General features: G+C 33.8%; 1 protein-coding gene across 1 annotated transcript; it reads left to right on the forward strand.

Annotated features, from left to right (window-relative positions):
- Positions 1 to 3,046: 3,046 nt before the first annotated feature.
- On the forward strand, positions 3,047 to 8,915 carry LOC139839725 (glyoxysomal fatty acid beta-oxidation multifunctional protein MFP-a-like). Its single transcript, XM_071829865.1, has 17 exons — positions 3,047 to 3,245; positions 3,798 to 3,869; positions 3,954 to 4,019; positions 4,101 to 4,169; positions 4,257 to 4,324; positions 4,419 to 4,500; positions 4,580 to 4,635; positions 5,357 to 5,659; positions 5,759 to 5,845; positions 6,014 to 6,188; positions 6,608 to 6,729; positions 6,863 to 7,026; positions 7,115 to 7,491; positions 7,575 to 7,696; positions 8,210 to 8,358; positions 8,434 to 8,572; positions 8,679 to 8,915. Exons 1-17 carry the CDS (start codon positions 3,155 to 3,157, stop codon positions 8,712 to 8,714), a joined length of 2,178 nt encoding a protein of 725 aa, XP_071685966.1. The 5' UTR covers positions 3,047 to 3,154; the 3' UTR covers positions 8,715 to 8,915.
- The last annotated feature ends 7,435 nt before the right edge of the window (positions 8,916 to 16,350 follow it).

The raw sequence follows: 16,350 nt of genomic DNA on the forward strand, positions 1-16,350 counted from the left end.
CACCCTAATTGACGCGAATCCTAAAGATAGATCTATTGGGCCTAACAAACCCCATCCAAAGTACCGGATGCTTTAGTACTTCGAAATTTATATCATATCCGAAGGGTGTCCCGGAATGATGGGGATATTCTTATATATGCATCTTGTTAATGTCGGTTACCAGGTGTTCACCATATGAATGATTTTTATCTCTATGTATGGGATGTGTATTGAAATATGAAATCTTGTGGTCTATTGTTACGATTTGATATATATAGGTTAAACCTATAACTCACCAACATTTTTGTTGACGTTTAAAGCATGTTTATTCTCAGGTGAATATTAAGAGCTTCCGCTGTTGCATACTAAAATAAGGACAAGATTTGGAGTCCATGTTTGTATGATATTGTGTAAAAACTGCATTCAAGAAACTGATTTCGATGTAACATATTTGTATTGTAAACCATTATGTAATGGTCGTGTGTAAACAGGATATTTTAGATTATCATTATTTGATAATCTACGTAAAGCTTTTTAAACCTTTATTTATGAAATAAAGGTTATGGTTTGTTTTAAAAATGAATGCAGTCTTTGAAAAACGTCTCATATAGAGGTCAAAACCTCGCAACGAAATCAATTAATATGGAACGTTTTTAATCAATAAGAACGGGACATTTCATATACTTACGGCTACAAGCCTACACATAAGTAATACGGAGTAGCTTTTAAATATTGAGCTTATAATAGCGGCTGCAAATGTGCTATATGTTCTGCTATATTTAATTCTTGACTAATTGTTGTGGACTATATTCGACTTTAAAGCATTTTCAGCGATCGTAGTTGTCAATTTTGTTACTAGTATATTTTTTATCTACTAAAAAGGTTCTGGAAAGTATTATAAAATGGCTTCTTAAATTCTAGTACAATTTCTTTTCGTAAAGTTTGATATATTGATCAAGCTATAGTCACACTATACTCCCTCACTTTACATTATTTCAATACCTTTTTAATAAGATTGTATGAAGCTTTTATTGTCGAAGTTAAAGTATTTTAAAGCTTTTCACCGAATTTTTTTATAATTCTTTTCTCCTTTTGCCTTTTAAAAAAATTGATAAAAAAAAAAGACAAAATTGCGCCGTTGGTCTATAAACTTTGTATCAAATGACGTAGGTGACCTTTATCTTTCTTTTTGACTTCGATGAACTCGAATTATCCAATTGTTGCATGGATAACACTGAAACTAACTCTCATTAAATATATCCTGTTAACTATGGTCACATGAGCCTCAAGTGAGGGCATATTTGTCCATCTATATTTTTTTCTACCTTTATAACATAGACGTGATCTTTCTCTAAAATTATGTAAGGCACAATGAAAGATTTATACGACAATGAATAATTTTATTTTGAACAACGATTTGGATCATTCGAGGGGGACTAAATCACCCGTTGCGATCATCTCCCGTTTCGACTATTCCGATGCAGCGATAATAACCCCGCCCCATCGCTGCCCGAGAGGAAACCTTGAAACCGATCCAAGGGCACGACCAAGTAAAACCCTCCATCCCCTTTACCCACCAAACGATATGAGAAAGGTGTCATGGGTGGATACTTCATGACAGAGATGAAATTGTGTTTTTTATATGTAGCTAACGGGGGTCGAACTCTTGACCTGACCTCCCCCTAAAGGAGGCAAGCCACCCGCTGTACATCATCGCGTAATATTCATGAAACCAACAAACGTGTGCTTGTTCCTACAGATATTTAAGCCTAATGTATTTTCTCTATTAAATTTAATCCATTACGGAGTATATTTTAAAGAAAACAGTGCAAATGTTACTCATTGAAAACTGAAAAACTTAATAGTAAAAAAGACAAATGGTCGATCCTTACATTTTTTAAAAACGAAGAAGAAAATATGCTCTTCATTTACAGATATGTGACGGAGATGCACATCATTCCTTCTTCTTTAGATATGCCCAGGAGATAATAATATGAATTCAGTAGCCTAATCCATCTTATTGATTTACTGATAAAATCATCTTTTGCATAACTTCCACCTCAAAATAAAACCCCTAAAGTTAACTGTATATTTGGAAGGAACACTAGATCTAAATATCTCCATCCCTTGCAAAATCATTGACCATCAACTTGGTTCAAGTCCACTTTGGCAACTGTTGTCGTCGTTGGCAACTGCAAAAAAAATCTTGAATTGAGTTACTATGAAATTAGGGTTTTGAGTGTGGTAACATTTACTAGGTCAGAGGCATTAATAGATCTGAAGCCGGATCGTTCGCCAAAAATTGCAAAGTTGATCTCGCCGAAAATAACGACCACGGTACTAAATTCGGCTGAAATCGCCGGCGATGGAATTTTGCATTGGTAGTCTATATGTTTCTTATTAAAAATGTGTAATGGATCTAACTTGATAAGAATTATAATTTTTATTACAAGGAAAAGTCGTCTAATTTTGGATCTATGTGTTTGGTATCAAATTAATTTGTTATGAAAACTTGCAAGGGTATTTAGAATATATTTTTTGATAATGGAAGTTGTATGTGAATTTTGGAACAGGGGCGTCTTTAATTTGATTCGTATGAGAAGTTGTTTTTGGTTTGTAACTTAATTGGGGTTTATAATTTTGAGGATAAAGTGAATGTAAAGATGAGTAAGAAGGTGAATAAAGCATGTAGGCATGGGGAAAAAGTGGTTCAGGTAAAAAGACAAAAGTACTCTCATGTGACGAACATGGGAGAAGATTTAACGGGATATATTTAACGAGAGTTAGTTCCAGGGTCATCCATATAATAATTGAATAATTCGAGGTTATCGAAGTCAAAAAGAAAGATAAAGGTCACCTACGTCATTTAATACAAAGTTTATGGACCAATGGCGCAATTTTGTAAAAAAAAACTCATTAAGGTAATGATGTTAATTAAAGATTGAATAAAACAAATTAGAAGGCACAAATCAGACTCCATAAAAGGCGCGTAAGGTGACATCCAAGCAATCTACACGTCATTGCGTTTATCTAAACGACGACGTACGCCGCTCCCAACGACCAAGCATTCACCATTTCATCACATATTAAAACCTCATAATTTTAGTTCAACACTCAACAACAGTCCCAACATTTTGACAAATCAATTAGCAAGCAACAAAAAATTATACAGAAAATGGGAGGAACAACAACGATTTCAGTTGGATCTGATGGTGTTGCTATCATCACTATCATCAATCCACCAGTTAATTCACTTTCTTTTGATGGTAACTAATCACACTATTACTTCTTTTTTACGTATTCTGCTTGATTTCGCTTTTAATTTTATAATTTCTGTTATATTACAATCCATGATCTTACTGTTAGTTTGTTTTAATTCTATACCGCACGGATAAATAACTAAACAGAATCGGCGATTGATTAATTTTGTAATTGATGTAATATGTATGCTTAGGGTTGAATTAAGGATTAGATTCATAATATAGTTGTTTGAACATGTTGAAAGTGTGATTATGGTAACTTGTTATAGTGTATAAGAGTTTCAGAAAAATAGATAGGTTGAATTAAGTTTCTAGAAGCATGTTCCTTTAATAAGATGAGCAAAGTATATAAAATGTAGTATTTGATTTTGTGGATTTTATTTATATGTTTCATTTTACATTATAAACGGGTAGTAGGTTACCATATTATTTTTGTAAGTTTTTTTTGTCATGACATCTACTCCGTATAAATTGCTTATGTCATTTGCCACATCATAGAAATCGGTGCCATAATTTTGTCTCGGTCCTTACATAAGTAACTGGTAACTCTATCTGCAGTACTAATTAGTTTAAAAGAAAGTTTTGATCAAGCTTTACAAAGGGACGATGTGAAGGCAATTGTCGTTACAGGTAACTTAACAAGATTATATGGTTACTTAATACGGAGTACTAGTTTACAAGGATTAATCTGTAACTTTTACATGTTTGGAGCAGGTGCAAAGGGTAAATTTTCTGGTGGTTTTGACATAAATGCATTTGGTGGAATGCAAGATGGAAAAGGTATGCATGTTGCTGTTGTATGCATTTGATTTTATCTTTGTGTTATCCCATTGGTTATGCTAATGGTTTATGATTTTACAGCAACGTCGTCAGGACCGGCATCAAAACCTGGTTATGTATCAATTGAAGTTCTGTCTGATACTGTTGAAGGTATTTTGTTTTTCTTTATTGAATTTTATCTGTATTTTTTTGTTTTTATTACAATTTCCTGATAATTGTTGATGTTGTTGGTATCAGCTGCTAGAAAACCATCTGTAGCTGCTATTGATGGGCTTGCATTAGGTGGAGGATTAGAGGTTGCAATGGTATGTCTATTTTTGTTTGTTTAGTGACTAATTCAACCCTTTTTTATATATTTTTCAAAAAATATTTGGTAAATCTTGCTGATATTATTTGCAGGCATGTCATGCTCGAGTAGCTACTTCCACTGCTCAGTTAGGCTTGCCTGAATTGCAGCTCGGTATTATTCCTGGGTTTGGAGGTATGGCACCTTTTTTACAGTGTTAACACGAATTACAACAGAAAAATGATGTGTTACTTAAAATATTGAGTTATAACAGGAACTCAACGGCTTCCACGACTAGTTGGTCTGGCAAAGGCTCTCGAGATGATGTTGGTATGATGTCATCTCTCAGTATCTACAATATCTATTATAGTAATTTCTTTTTGTGCTGATCTAGCATCCATTAATACTGCAACATATTATTTACGTGTCTCTAAAAATTTGCTTACATTTTAAACTTCAGAAAGTTTTCAGTTTTGCAATATATTTTTTTTGCACATCAGCTTTAGCACAATAATTGATACGTTGATGTTGATTTTGCTTGACAAAATGGAAAAGTTCTTTATGTTGTCGGTCGTGACCATTGAAGGTGCTTTCAGACATCTGAAAGTAAAGGTTGTCATGTAGCAATATTTGCTATATATGGGTTGCTTCAGGGTGTGTTTTATCTCTAATTGGTAAAAGAGGTTAAACAATAATAGATCTTGAAAGGAAACAGGTCAAAACTCTGCCAAAGTGTATTCTTACTGCCTGTAGTCTTTTATATAGTTTTATTCGTAGAATTAGGTCATTATTGAAATTCGATTGTTTTTAATCGTAATTGACACATAAGTTTCTGGTAAATACTTTAAAGTTATGGATAAAGTGTATCCAGTCAACCCGAGTTGGCCCACACCAAACAATTACACATATTGACCTGAACTTATTTAGACCTGTATTCAACGTATCCAAAATTCCTCCTGCATCTGAAAGGAATTCTTCCTTAAGGAGCTGAGCCAATATTTGATGTAATGTTTTGTAAAGCCGTTGATCTCCTTTTGTCTGTCTGTGTTAGACATCTAAGCCTGTTCGAGGATCAGAAGCTGTTGATCTGGGGCTCGTGGATGCAGTTGTATCAGGAGATGAGTTAGTAGACACTGCTCGTCGATGGGCGTTGGATATATTGGAAGGTAGAAAACCGTGGGTTGCAAGTCTTTACAGAACAGATAAGATAGAGTCTCTTGGCGAGGCACGTGAAATACTGAACTTTGCCAGAGCTCAAGCTCGTAGACAAGCACCCAATCTACAACATCCGCAAGTTTGCATTAATGTTATTGAAGAGGGCATAGTCTCCGGCCCACGGGTCGGGTTAATGAAGGTTTGTATTTGGTCTAGTAGCTCGATATAATTCTTCATTGTTGCAACATGACTAGACTGTTATGAACTTATGATGTGACTTTTCATATGTAATCTTCAGGAATATACTGAATTCCAAGGTCTTTTAAAGTCGGATACTTGCAAGAGCTTGCTTAATATCTTCTTTGCTCAACGTGGTACTACAAAGGTAGTACTTTTTTATTTGTTTTGTTATCTTTCTATTGTAATGATTATTCAAATAATCTAAGTGCGATCATTATAAACTACATGGTGTCATTTTTTGATCAATTTACTAAATGTTTTGTCCAGTATATCAAATTGAGTAACTTAAAGTCTCATTTTTGTGTATTAACAGGTACCAGGGGTGACCGATCAGGGTCTGAAGCCAAGACGGATCAGCAAGGTTGCTATTCTTGGAGGTGGTCTGATGGGGTCGGGAATAGCAACGGCTCTAATATTAAATGGTTATGAAGTTCTCCTGAAAGAGGTCAATCAAAAGTTTCTAGAGGGTGGATTAGGAAGAGTCAAAGGTATGGTTTTTTGCTTTTCTTATTGTATGTTAATTTACTTTGGTAATAAGTAGAAGTGTCAATTTTGACCCGCTCTTATGAAAGGGTCTATTTGGGTTTGTCTTTCATCCCCAACAGATCCGATGAATAAGCATTAGCTTAAAGAGGAGTTTGTCAAATTGCCAATATGCTTTGAAAGTTGCCCTGAGTATATAACAGAACCTTCTGAATTGGTTTATTCAAAAATCATGATGATAGTTAACACATCCTGTTTTTGAGAATAAAGAAAACTATAGTTAACACATCCTGTTTAGAGTATAAAGAAAATTATAGTTAAACACATCTACTACTTGTAATATTCATTTTTACATCAAAGACGTACGTCCAGCCTCCTAGCTTAAGTATGTGCCAGTAATTGATTAAATATCAACTATACGCAGCTAATCTATCAAGCAGCCTTAAGAAAGGTAAGCTGACTCAAGAAAAGTTTGAGAAAACTCTATCTCGTCTCAAGGGTACTCTTGACTATGAAAGCTTTAAGGATGTTGACATGGTGATAGAGGTATTATATGTGTCTTATTTTTAAGGGAAAAAAAAATAACTTTTCTCCTTTATGCTTATGGGTCCCAGTGTCCCACTAGTTCGAAAATAATTGAGAACTTTATAAACCCGTCCGTTTTCGGTTTTCCAAACAGGCTGTTATTGAGAATGTCACATTGAAGCAACAAATATTTTCGGATTTGGAAAAATACTGCTCTCCTAATTGCATACTTGCAAGCAACACCTCAACAATTGACTTGAGTCTAATCGGCGAGAAGACAAATTCTCAAGATAGGATCATTGGTGCACACTTCTTCAGGTAATTACTCATAATTGTTAATTAATTCTAGTCATTAAATCGTTTAAGCCAGTGTAGGTGCAATATATATTTGTTATATTTGGTGCAGCCCGGCTCACGTGATGCCTCTTTTGGAGATAGTTCGTACATCAAAAACATCCCCACAAGTCATTGTTGACTTATTGGATGTTGGAAAGAAGATAAGGAAAACTCCAGTTGTGGTTGGGAACTGCACAGGGTTTGCTGTTAATTGGATGTTCTTCCCTTATACTCAAGCTGCTCTTTTGCTTGTAGAACGTGGGGCCGACATTTATAGGATCGATAGGGTAATTACAAAATTTGGAATGCCAATGGGTCCGTTTAGATTGTGTGATCTTGTAGGGTTTGGTGTTGCAATTGCAACTGGCTCACAGTTTGTTCTTAACTTTCCCGAAAGAACGTACAAGTCAATGCTAATTCCACTTATGCAAGAAGATAAAAGAGCTGGTATTATTACTATTATTTTCTTGGTTTTGAAAGTTAATAGTGTTATTTTTCAGGAGTTTGTTTAACTTGTGATACTCGATTAGGTGAGACGACTCGTAAAGGGTTTTACATGTACAACGATAAGCGCAAAGCAAGCCCAGATCCTGAAATCAAGAAATACATTGAGAAGTCAAGGGAAATATCTGGTGTTTCTGTTGATCCTAAGGTCTCTTTTCTCTCTGTCTCATTTTGTGTTTCGTGTGTGTGTATGTGTGTTAAAATTAAGGTTCCAAAACTCGCTACTCGGTGAGTATTCGGTCTGGGGACTTTAGAGGTAGTAATCAGCAACTAAGGGAATCTTTGTAGATCAATCGAAATGGACTTTTTATACATTTAAGATAATAAGTTTCGTAATCAAGTGTAAAACTAGAAGAAAATATAAACATAAAATTTAACACAATTGTCTAAAAATATTCAAAAACTCAAAAATTCTAGTTTAAATTCGTATTAAATGTTGAGCAATTTAGACATTGACCAACAAATCCGATTTTGACCCATTGACCGACATTGACCAATTAATTAAACAAATTTTGAAAATTTGGATCGGTCAATCATGGATTAATCGGGAGTAATCGGTGTTTTTCTCGACAGTGGTTAAGACTAGTATTTTTTTTTTTTTTTTTTTTTTTGCAATTCCAATACATTGGCATGTTTAAGTTGAGCTCTATTTCGGTTTCAGCTTGCGAAGTTGTCAGATAAGGATATTATAGAGATGATATTCTTCCCTGTTGTGAACGAAGCTTGTCGAGTTTATTCCGAGGGTATCGCAGTGAAAGCAGCTGATTTGGACATTGCGGGTGTTATGGGGATGGGATTTCCACCTTACAGGTTTAGTATCATCAACCAATGATTTTAAATTTTGTATTTTTTACATATTGAAGAAGTGTGTTTGTGTACATACAGAGGAGGGATTATGTTCTGGGCAGATATGCTTGGATCGAAATACGTATGTGGGAGGTTGGATGAGTGGGCGAAAATGTATGGAGATTTCTTCAAGCCATGTGATTACTTAGCTCAAAGAGCTGCACTTGGGGCACCTTTGGTTAGTATTTTCGCAACTCATCTTCTTATCTACACTTAAAAAAAAAAAAATCTAGGAACGTCGATAACTTTAAATGTGATCTGATGATGTTTTTGTTGCAATGCAGAGTGCGCCGTTGGATCAAGCAAAATCACGATTATAGATGAAAAGGAAAATGTCTGCTGGCGGTGGTTGTGACAAAATAATATGCCCAGATTAATGAGACATTATTATAAGTATACATATAGGTTTATGTTTATGGTGTTTTTACTGAATCTTAATCTTATTATGTCGTGCTTGTAATGACTCCCAATTATTTGTTAGAACTTGAATGCACTCTTTGTATGTCAACTGTTGTTTCTCATATTAGTTCGTCTCAAATTGATAGAAATGAAACTTTTGATCACGTTATAAACTCCAAATTACTTTAAATGATTTGAAGTTGCGATACCAATTTATTAGTCGAATTTACAAATATCGTATCAATGGAACAAATATCCAATTTAGCATTGTAGTTGTATTTGAACACCGATATCACCCTCAAAGATCTAATGATAAAATTGTTAAGCAACTATGGTTGCTTTATAACATGAGTTTTGCATTTTAGCTGATTAGAAAAGTGGAAAAGTATGGGTGTATTTTGGTCCAAACTTTATGCAATGCATTGAGATGTATGGGACCAAACAATAAAGGCAACATGAAGGGTTTAGTAATGGACGGGGAAATCTTTGGCATGATTTGGTAATGGAATGGATGGGGCATGATTTGCGCATTGTAGTCAACATTGTAAAGTAGCTTTTAGTATGTCAGGTCTTTATCCATGCAAAACAAATAATTCAAGAAATTTGTATTGATGAAATTTACAACCATACAACGCCAATATCAAATCTAGCCAAATAAAGTTGGCAACTTTAGGAAATATATAGCGACTTTGGTATTATCTTTGTGGTCAATAATAGATATAGCGAAGGTTTATGCGTATGTAAAATCTATCTTTTATCTTTGCAACTTGTAAAAGAAATATAAATATCTTGATATATAATTGCACGAGCAAATTAAGAAAAGGCAGACAAAATGAGTTTGGTTATTATAACAAGTATTTAGGGTGACCACAAAACATGGTTTGGTTTTTATGAGGAGGACCACAACACAACTCATCCACAGCTTGGAAATGGAACAAATGGTCAAACTTATAACACGTGTGGAGATTCCATTATGTGTTGGATTTACAAAGGGAACATATCACTTCATTATCAAATACTAATTCTAATGCCAATCTTAAATGTTTCCACACGTACCATCATACTACAACTTTTTACATCATTATTTCATAACTAAATTCACTTCTTGTGGTTATTACAACATCATTTAATATTTCCAAGAACAAATGTGATGGTTTTGTTATGGGTTGTGATAAAAATTATTACTCATATTCATAAATTTACAAATAAAAATAATATAATAACAAGATAATATAAGATACGGAGTTTAAGATAACCGATTAATTTAAAAGTATGATCGATGATGATTCAATGATCAAAATTCAAAGATCAAATATTATAAGAAACATGGAGGGGGTGTGACTCAAATTTTCTGTAGTATTAGTATTAGCCTTTTGTTATAAGAAATATATTCTGGTTTTAGATCATAAATCATGTGCATATCAATAAGCTTTCTCAAATTCACATGTAAAATGACTATGACTATGTATCATGAATAAATAAATAAACCGAGCCGACTAGTATGATCATGCACTTTCAAACGTAAATCATAGCCAACAAAATGTAGTAATTTTTTAAGATTTCTTATTTTGTCACCAATTAATATACAATATTCGATAAATTCATATTTAATCATCTTAGTTATAGTTATTAACACCGCCTCTAAATGGGAAAACAACAGTACTTAAATTAAATCTAATTATAGTCTTAGACATGACACCGATGCATTGAATCAACATGCTCTCAAATACCCAAATGAAATGGAACCTTTTAAGAATCCTAAGTTGCATTAAGAAAGAAGCAAGGAGTTAGAACATCATCTTGTCACTTTGGAGTATAAACTAGGCATTAACTTTAGATCACTCTAATTATGACATATTTTTCAAAATTGAACTATCATATCAAGGTTACGGCACTCCTTCACACGACTAAAGAAAAACTAAATTGTATAATCCATGACATCCTTCTAATTTCTTAGAATAAGTGAAACTCACTAAATAATTGAATTGGGAATTCCTTTTGGAAGTCATGTCTTGCATGGGTTTTGGCAATAAATGGTGTAAGTGGATTCTAGCTTGCTTAAAATCGGCTATCATCTCTATCCTTATCAATGGATCGCCCACACAAGAATTTAATATTGGTAGAGGTGTAAGGCAAGGCGACCCTCTTTCTCCTTTCCTTTTCATTCTAGCCGCGGAAGGTCTCAATATTCTCACTAAAGCCGCGGTTGATCATGGATTATTTAAAGGTGTCGAGATCGGTAATGATAAAATAGTTATTTCACACTTGCAATATGCGGACGATACAATGTTTTTTGGTGAATGGTCCAATTCAAATGCTCGTAATCTTATCAATATTCTTAAATGTTTTGAGTTAGCTTCCGGCTTGAAAGTAAATTTCCATAAAAGTTGTCTTTACGGGGTTGGTGTTAGTTCGGATGAGATCGAGGCTTTAGCTAATCGTATGAGATGCCAAGCCGGTAAATTTCCTTTTACCTACCTTGGCCTTCCAATTGGGTCGAAGATGAAGAAAATTAGTGATTGGAATCCGGTCATTGAAAAATTCAAGAAACGATTATCGGAATGGAAAATGAGGACGATGTCCTTTGGTGGTAGATTGGTTCTTCTTAAATCGGTGCTCAATAGTCTACCGTTGTATTATTTCGCGCTTTATCATGCCCCGCCTTGTGTGATTAAACTTCTAGAGAGTGTGAGACGTAACTTTTTTTAGGGCGGGGATTTTTCGGGCTCAAAAATTTCTTGGGTTAAATGGACTCATACTTGTATGTCCTATGGGGTGGGGGTCTCAACATTGGGTCCTTAAAAGGCAGGAACCTTGCTCTTTTGGGCAAGTGGTGGTGGAGGTTCAAAACCGAAACCAATTGCCTTTGGACTAAAATTATTCAAAGTATTTATGGAATTGACGGTGGCTTGAGGTCGGGTGATGGGCTTGCCCGTCGATCGACCTCGGGTATTTGGAACAACATTATTTTTGCAGGAAATGTCATTGAAGATTGTGATGTCGCTTTCAAAAATTCCTTCATAAAGTCAATTGGTGATGGCAAATCTACTCTTTTTTGGACAAGTCATAATATTTCAAGGATTTGTTTCCAAGGCTTTACATGCTCGAATCAAATAAGGATGCGATGGTTAGTGATCGGATTGTAATGAATAATTCGCCCAGAATTCATGAAACAGCAGCCTCGGGTAGTATTCCCTTAGCTCCTGACTTACCTACTGTCCCAGAGGCTGTTTCGTCAGATGATGGTGGTAATCGTGCTACTGTTGTAGTGACCCGAACTTTTCCATGTTTATATATATTAATTGAGATTGATATTTACATGATTAAATGTTTCCAACATGTTAAGCAATCAAACTTGTTAAGACTTGATTAATTGAAATATGTTTCATATAGACAATTGACCACCCAAGTTGATCGGTGATTCACGAACGTTAAAACTTGTAAAAACTATATGATGACATATATATGGATATATATATATATATATAGTTAACATGATACTATGATAAGAAAACATATCATAAAGTATATTAACAATGAACTACATATGTAAAAACAAGACTACTAACTTAATGATTTTTAAACGAGACATATATGTAACGATTATCGTTCTAAAGACATTTAATGTATATATATCATATTAAGAGATATTCATACATGATAATATCATGATAATATAATAATTTAAAATCTCATTTGATATTATAAACATTGAGTTAACAACATTTAACAAGATCGTTAACCTAAAGGTTTCAAAACAACACTTACATGTAACGACTAACGATGACTTAACGACTCAGTTAAAATGTATATACATGTAGTGTTTTAATATGTATTTATACACTTTTGAAAGACTTCAATACACTTATCAAAATACTTCTACTTAACAAAAATGCTTACAATTACATCCTCGTTCCGTTTCATCAACAATTCTACTCGTATGCACCCGTATTCGTACTCGTACAATACACAGCTTTTAGATGTATGTACTATTGGTATATACACTCCAATGATCAGCTCTTAGCAGCCCATGTGAGTCACCTAACACATGTGGGAACCATCATTTGGCAACTAGCATGAAATATCTCATAAAATTACAAAAATATGAGTAATCATTCATGACTTATTTACATGAAAACAAAATTACATATCCTTTATATCTAATCCATACACCAACGACCAAAAACACCTACAAACACTTTCATTCTTCAATTTTCTTCATCTAATTGATCTCTCTCAAGTTCTATCTTCAAGTTCTAAGTGTTCTTCATAAATTCCAAAAGTTCTAGTTTCATAAAATCAAGAATACTTTCAAGTTTGCTAGCTCACTTCCAATCTTGTAAGGTGATCATCCAACCTCAAGAAATCTTTGTTTCTTACAGTAGGTTATCATTCTAATACAAGGTAATAATCATATTCAAACTTTGGTTCAATTTCTATAACTATAACAATCTTATTTCAAGTGATGATCTTACTTGAACTTGTTTTCGTGTCATGATTCTGCTTCAAGAACTTCGAGCCATCCAAGGATCCATTGAAGCTAGATCCATTTTTCTCTTTTCCAGTAGGTTTATCCAAGGAAATTAAGGTAGTAATGATGTTCATAACATCATTCGATTCATACATATAAAGCTATCTTATTCGAAGGTTTAAACTTGTAATCACTAGAACATAGTTTAGTTAATTCTAAACTTGTTCGCAAACAAAAGTTAATCCTTCTAACTTGACTTTTAAAATCAACTAAACACATGTTCTATATCTATATGATATGCTAACTTAATGATTTAAAACCTGGAAACACGAAAAACACCGTAAAACCGGATTTACGCCGTCGTAGTAACACCGCGGGCTGTTTTGGGTTAGTTAATTAAAAACTATGATAAACTTTGATTTAAAAGTTGTTATTCTGAGAAAATGATTTTTATTATGAACATGAAACTATATCCAAAAATTATGGTTAAACTCAAAGTGGAAGTATGTTTTCTAAAATGGTCATCTAGACGTCGTTCTTTCGACTGAAATGACTACCTTTACAAAAACGACTTGTAACTTATTTTTCCGACTATAAACCTATACTTTTTCTGTTTAGATTCATAAAATAGAGTTCAATATGAAATCATAGCAATTTGATTCACTCAAAACGGATTTAAAATGAAGAAGTTATGGGTAAAACAAGATTGGATAATTTTTCTCATTTTAGCTACGTGAAAATTGGTAACAAATCTATTCCAACCATAACTTAATCAACTTGTATTGTATATTATGTAATCTTGAGATACCATAGACACGTATACAATGTTTCGACCTATCATGTCGACACATCTATATATATTTCGGAACAACCATAGACACTCTATATGTGAATGTTGGAGTTAGCTATACAGGGTTGAGGTTGATTCCAAAATATATATAGTTTGAGTTGTGATCAATACTGAGATACGTATACACTGGGTCGTGGATTGATTCAAGATAATATTTATCGATTTATTTCTGTACATCTAACTGTGGACAACTAGTTATAGGTTACTAACGAGGACAGCTGACTTAATAAACTTAAAACATCAAAATATATTAAAAGTGCTGTAAATATATTTTGAACATACTTTAATATATATGTATATATTGTTATAGGTTCGTGAATCAACAGTGGCCAAGTCTTACTTCCCGACGAAGTAAAAATCTGTGAAAGTGAGTTATAGTCCCACTTTTAAAATCTAATATTTTTGGGATGAGAATACATGCAGGTTTTATAAATGATTTACAAAATAGACACAAGTACGTGAAATTACATTCTATGGTTGAATTATCAAAATCGAATATGCCCCTTTTTATTAAGTCTGGTAATCTAAGAATTAGGGAACAGACACCCTAATTGACGCGAATCCTAAAGATAGATCTATTGGGCCTAACAAACCCATCCAAAGTACCGGATGCTTTAGTACTTCGAAATTTATATCATATCCGAAGGGTGTCCCGGAATGATGGGGATATTCTTATATATGCATCTTGTTATTGTCGGTTACCAGGTGTTCACCATATGAATGATTTTTATCTCTATGTATGGGATGTGTATTGAAATATGAAATCTTGTGGTCTATTGTTACGATTTGATATATATAGGTTAAACCTATAACTCACCAACATTTTTGTTGACGTTTAAAGCATGTTTATTCTCAGGTGAATATTAAGAGCTTCCGCTGTTGCATACTAAAATAAGGACAAGATTTGGAGTCCATGTTTGTATGATATTGTGTAAAAACTGCATTCAAGAAACTGATTTCGATGTAACATATTTGTATTGTAAACCATTATGTAATGGTCGTGTGTAAACAGGATATTTTAGATTATCATTATTTGATAATCTACGTAAAGCTTTTTAAACCTTTATTTATGAAATAAAGGTTATGGTTTGTTTTAAAAATGAATGCAGTCTTTGAAAAACGTCTCATATAGAGGTCAAAACCTCGCAACGAAATCAATTAATATGGAACGTTTTTAATCAATAAGAACGGGACATTTCAGTTGGTATCAGAGCGTTGGTCTTAGAGAACCAGAAAATTTGCATTAGTGTGTCTTATCGAGTTTGTTAGGATGCATTAGTGAGTCTGGACTTCGACCGTGTTTTCTTTAAAAATGATTGCTTAACATTTTTGTTGGAAACTATATATTTTTAACATATGAACATTATGTGATATATTAATCTCTTAACGTGTTTGATATTATGTGATAGATGTCTACCTCTAGAACAAGTCCCATTGACTCACCTAATAATAATGACGAGTCAAATGTAAATTGGAATGATTTGTGGACTGATTCACAAGTTCCCGAAGAGGAACCGGAAGAAGAATCGGAACCGGAAGAAGAATCGGAACCGGATGAAGAAATAGAACCGGTGGGGGAAATAATAAAACGGTTAAGTAAAAGAAAATCCTCAACCAACCGACCAAAGTTAATTATGGTCAATGGTGTTTCCGCCAAGGAAGCAAAATATTGGGAGGATTACCAATTCTCCGATGAATCGGATTCCGACGAGAATTCCGATGATGTTATAGAAATTACCCCAACTGAATTTAAAAAGGCAAAAGAAAATAATAAGGGAAAGGGCATAAAAATAGAGAAATCTAATTCCAACCCCGATGAACTTTATATGTATCGTCAACCCCCGAAGTCCTTAAGTTGTAACAATGACCCGGGAACCTCTAAACCACCAGGGTTTTCTAAACCAATGTGGACAACGACGGCTCGTATTAGGGGAACATCATATATCCCTAGAAACTTGGCAAAACGAACCAAAACCGAAGAAGAAGAAACGAGCGAGTCGGAATAAGATAGTTGTATTCGTGTGGTGTAATATATGTAATATAGTGTTCTTATGCTTTATGATATATGTAAAAATTGCTTGTATTAATAAGTATTTTTTTATGAAACTAACTCTTGTCTATTTTACAGTTTAAAAACACAAAATGGATAGACAACCCAATATTTTAAGAGACCTACCCGGAGACATGATTGATGAAATCTTGTCTAGAGTCGGCCAGAATTCTTCGGCACAACTAT

The sequence above is a fragment of the Rutidosis leptorrhynchoides genome, chromosome 4 (assembly GCF_046630445.1).
Source record: "Rutidosis leptorrhynchoides isolate AG116_Rl617_1_P2 chromosome 4, CSIRO_AGI_Rlap_v1, whole genome shotgun sequence".
NCBI classification, from domain to species: Eukaryota; Viridiplantae; Streptophyta; class Magnoliopsida; order Asterales; family Asteraceae; genus Rutidosis; species Rutidosis leptorrhynchoides.

Excerpts from the sequence above, each read along its gene's own strand:
- LOC139839725 (XM_071829865.1), top strand. The coding sequence starts at position 3,155 with ATGGGAGGAACAACAACGATTTCAGTTGGATCTGATGGTGTTGCTATC. Across the intron at positions 4,325-4,418 it reads GAGGATTAGAGGTTGCAATG|GCATGTCATGCTCGAGTAGC; the intron begins GTATGTCTATTT and ends TATTATTTGCAG. Across the intron at positions 5,660-5,758 it reads CACGGGTCGGGTTAATGAAG|GAATATACTGAATTCCAAGG; the intron begins GTTTGTATTTGG and ends TGTAATCTTCAG.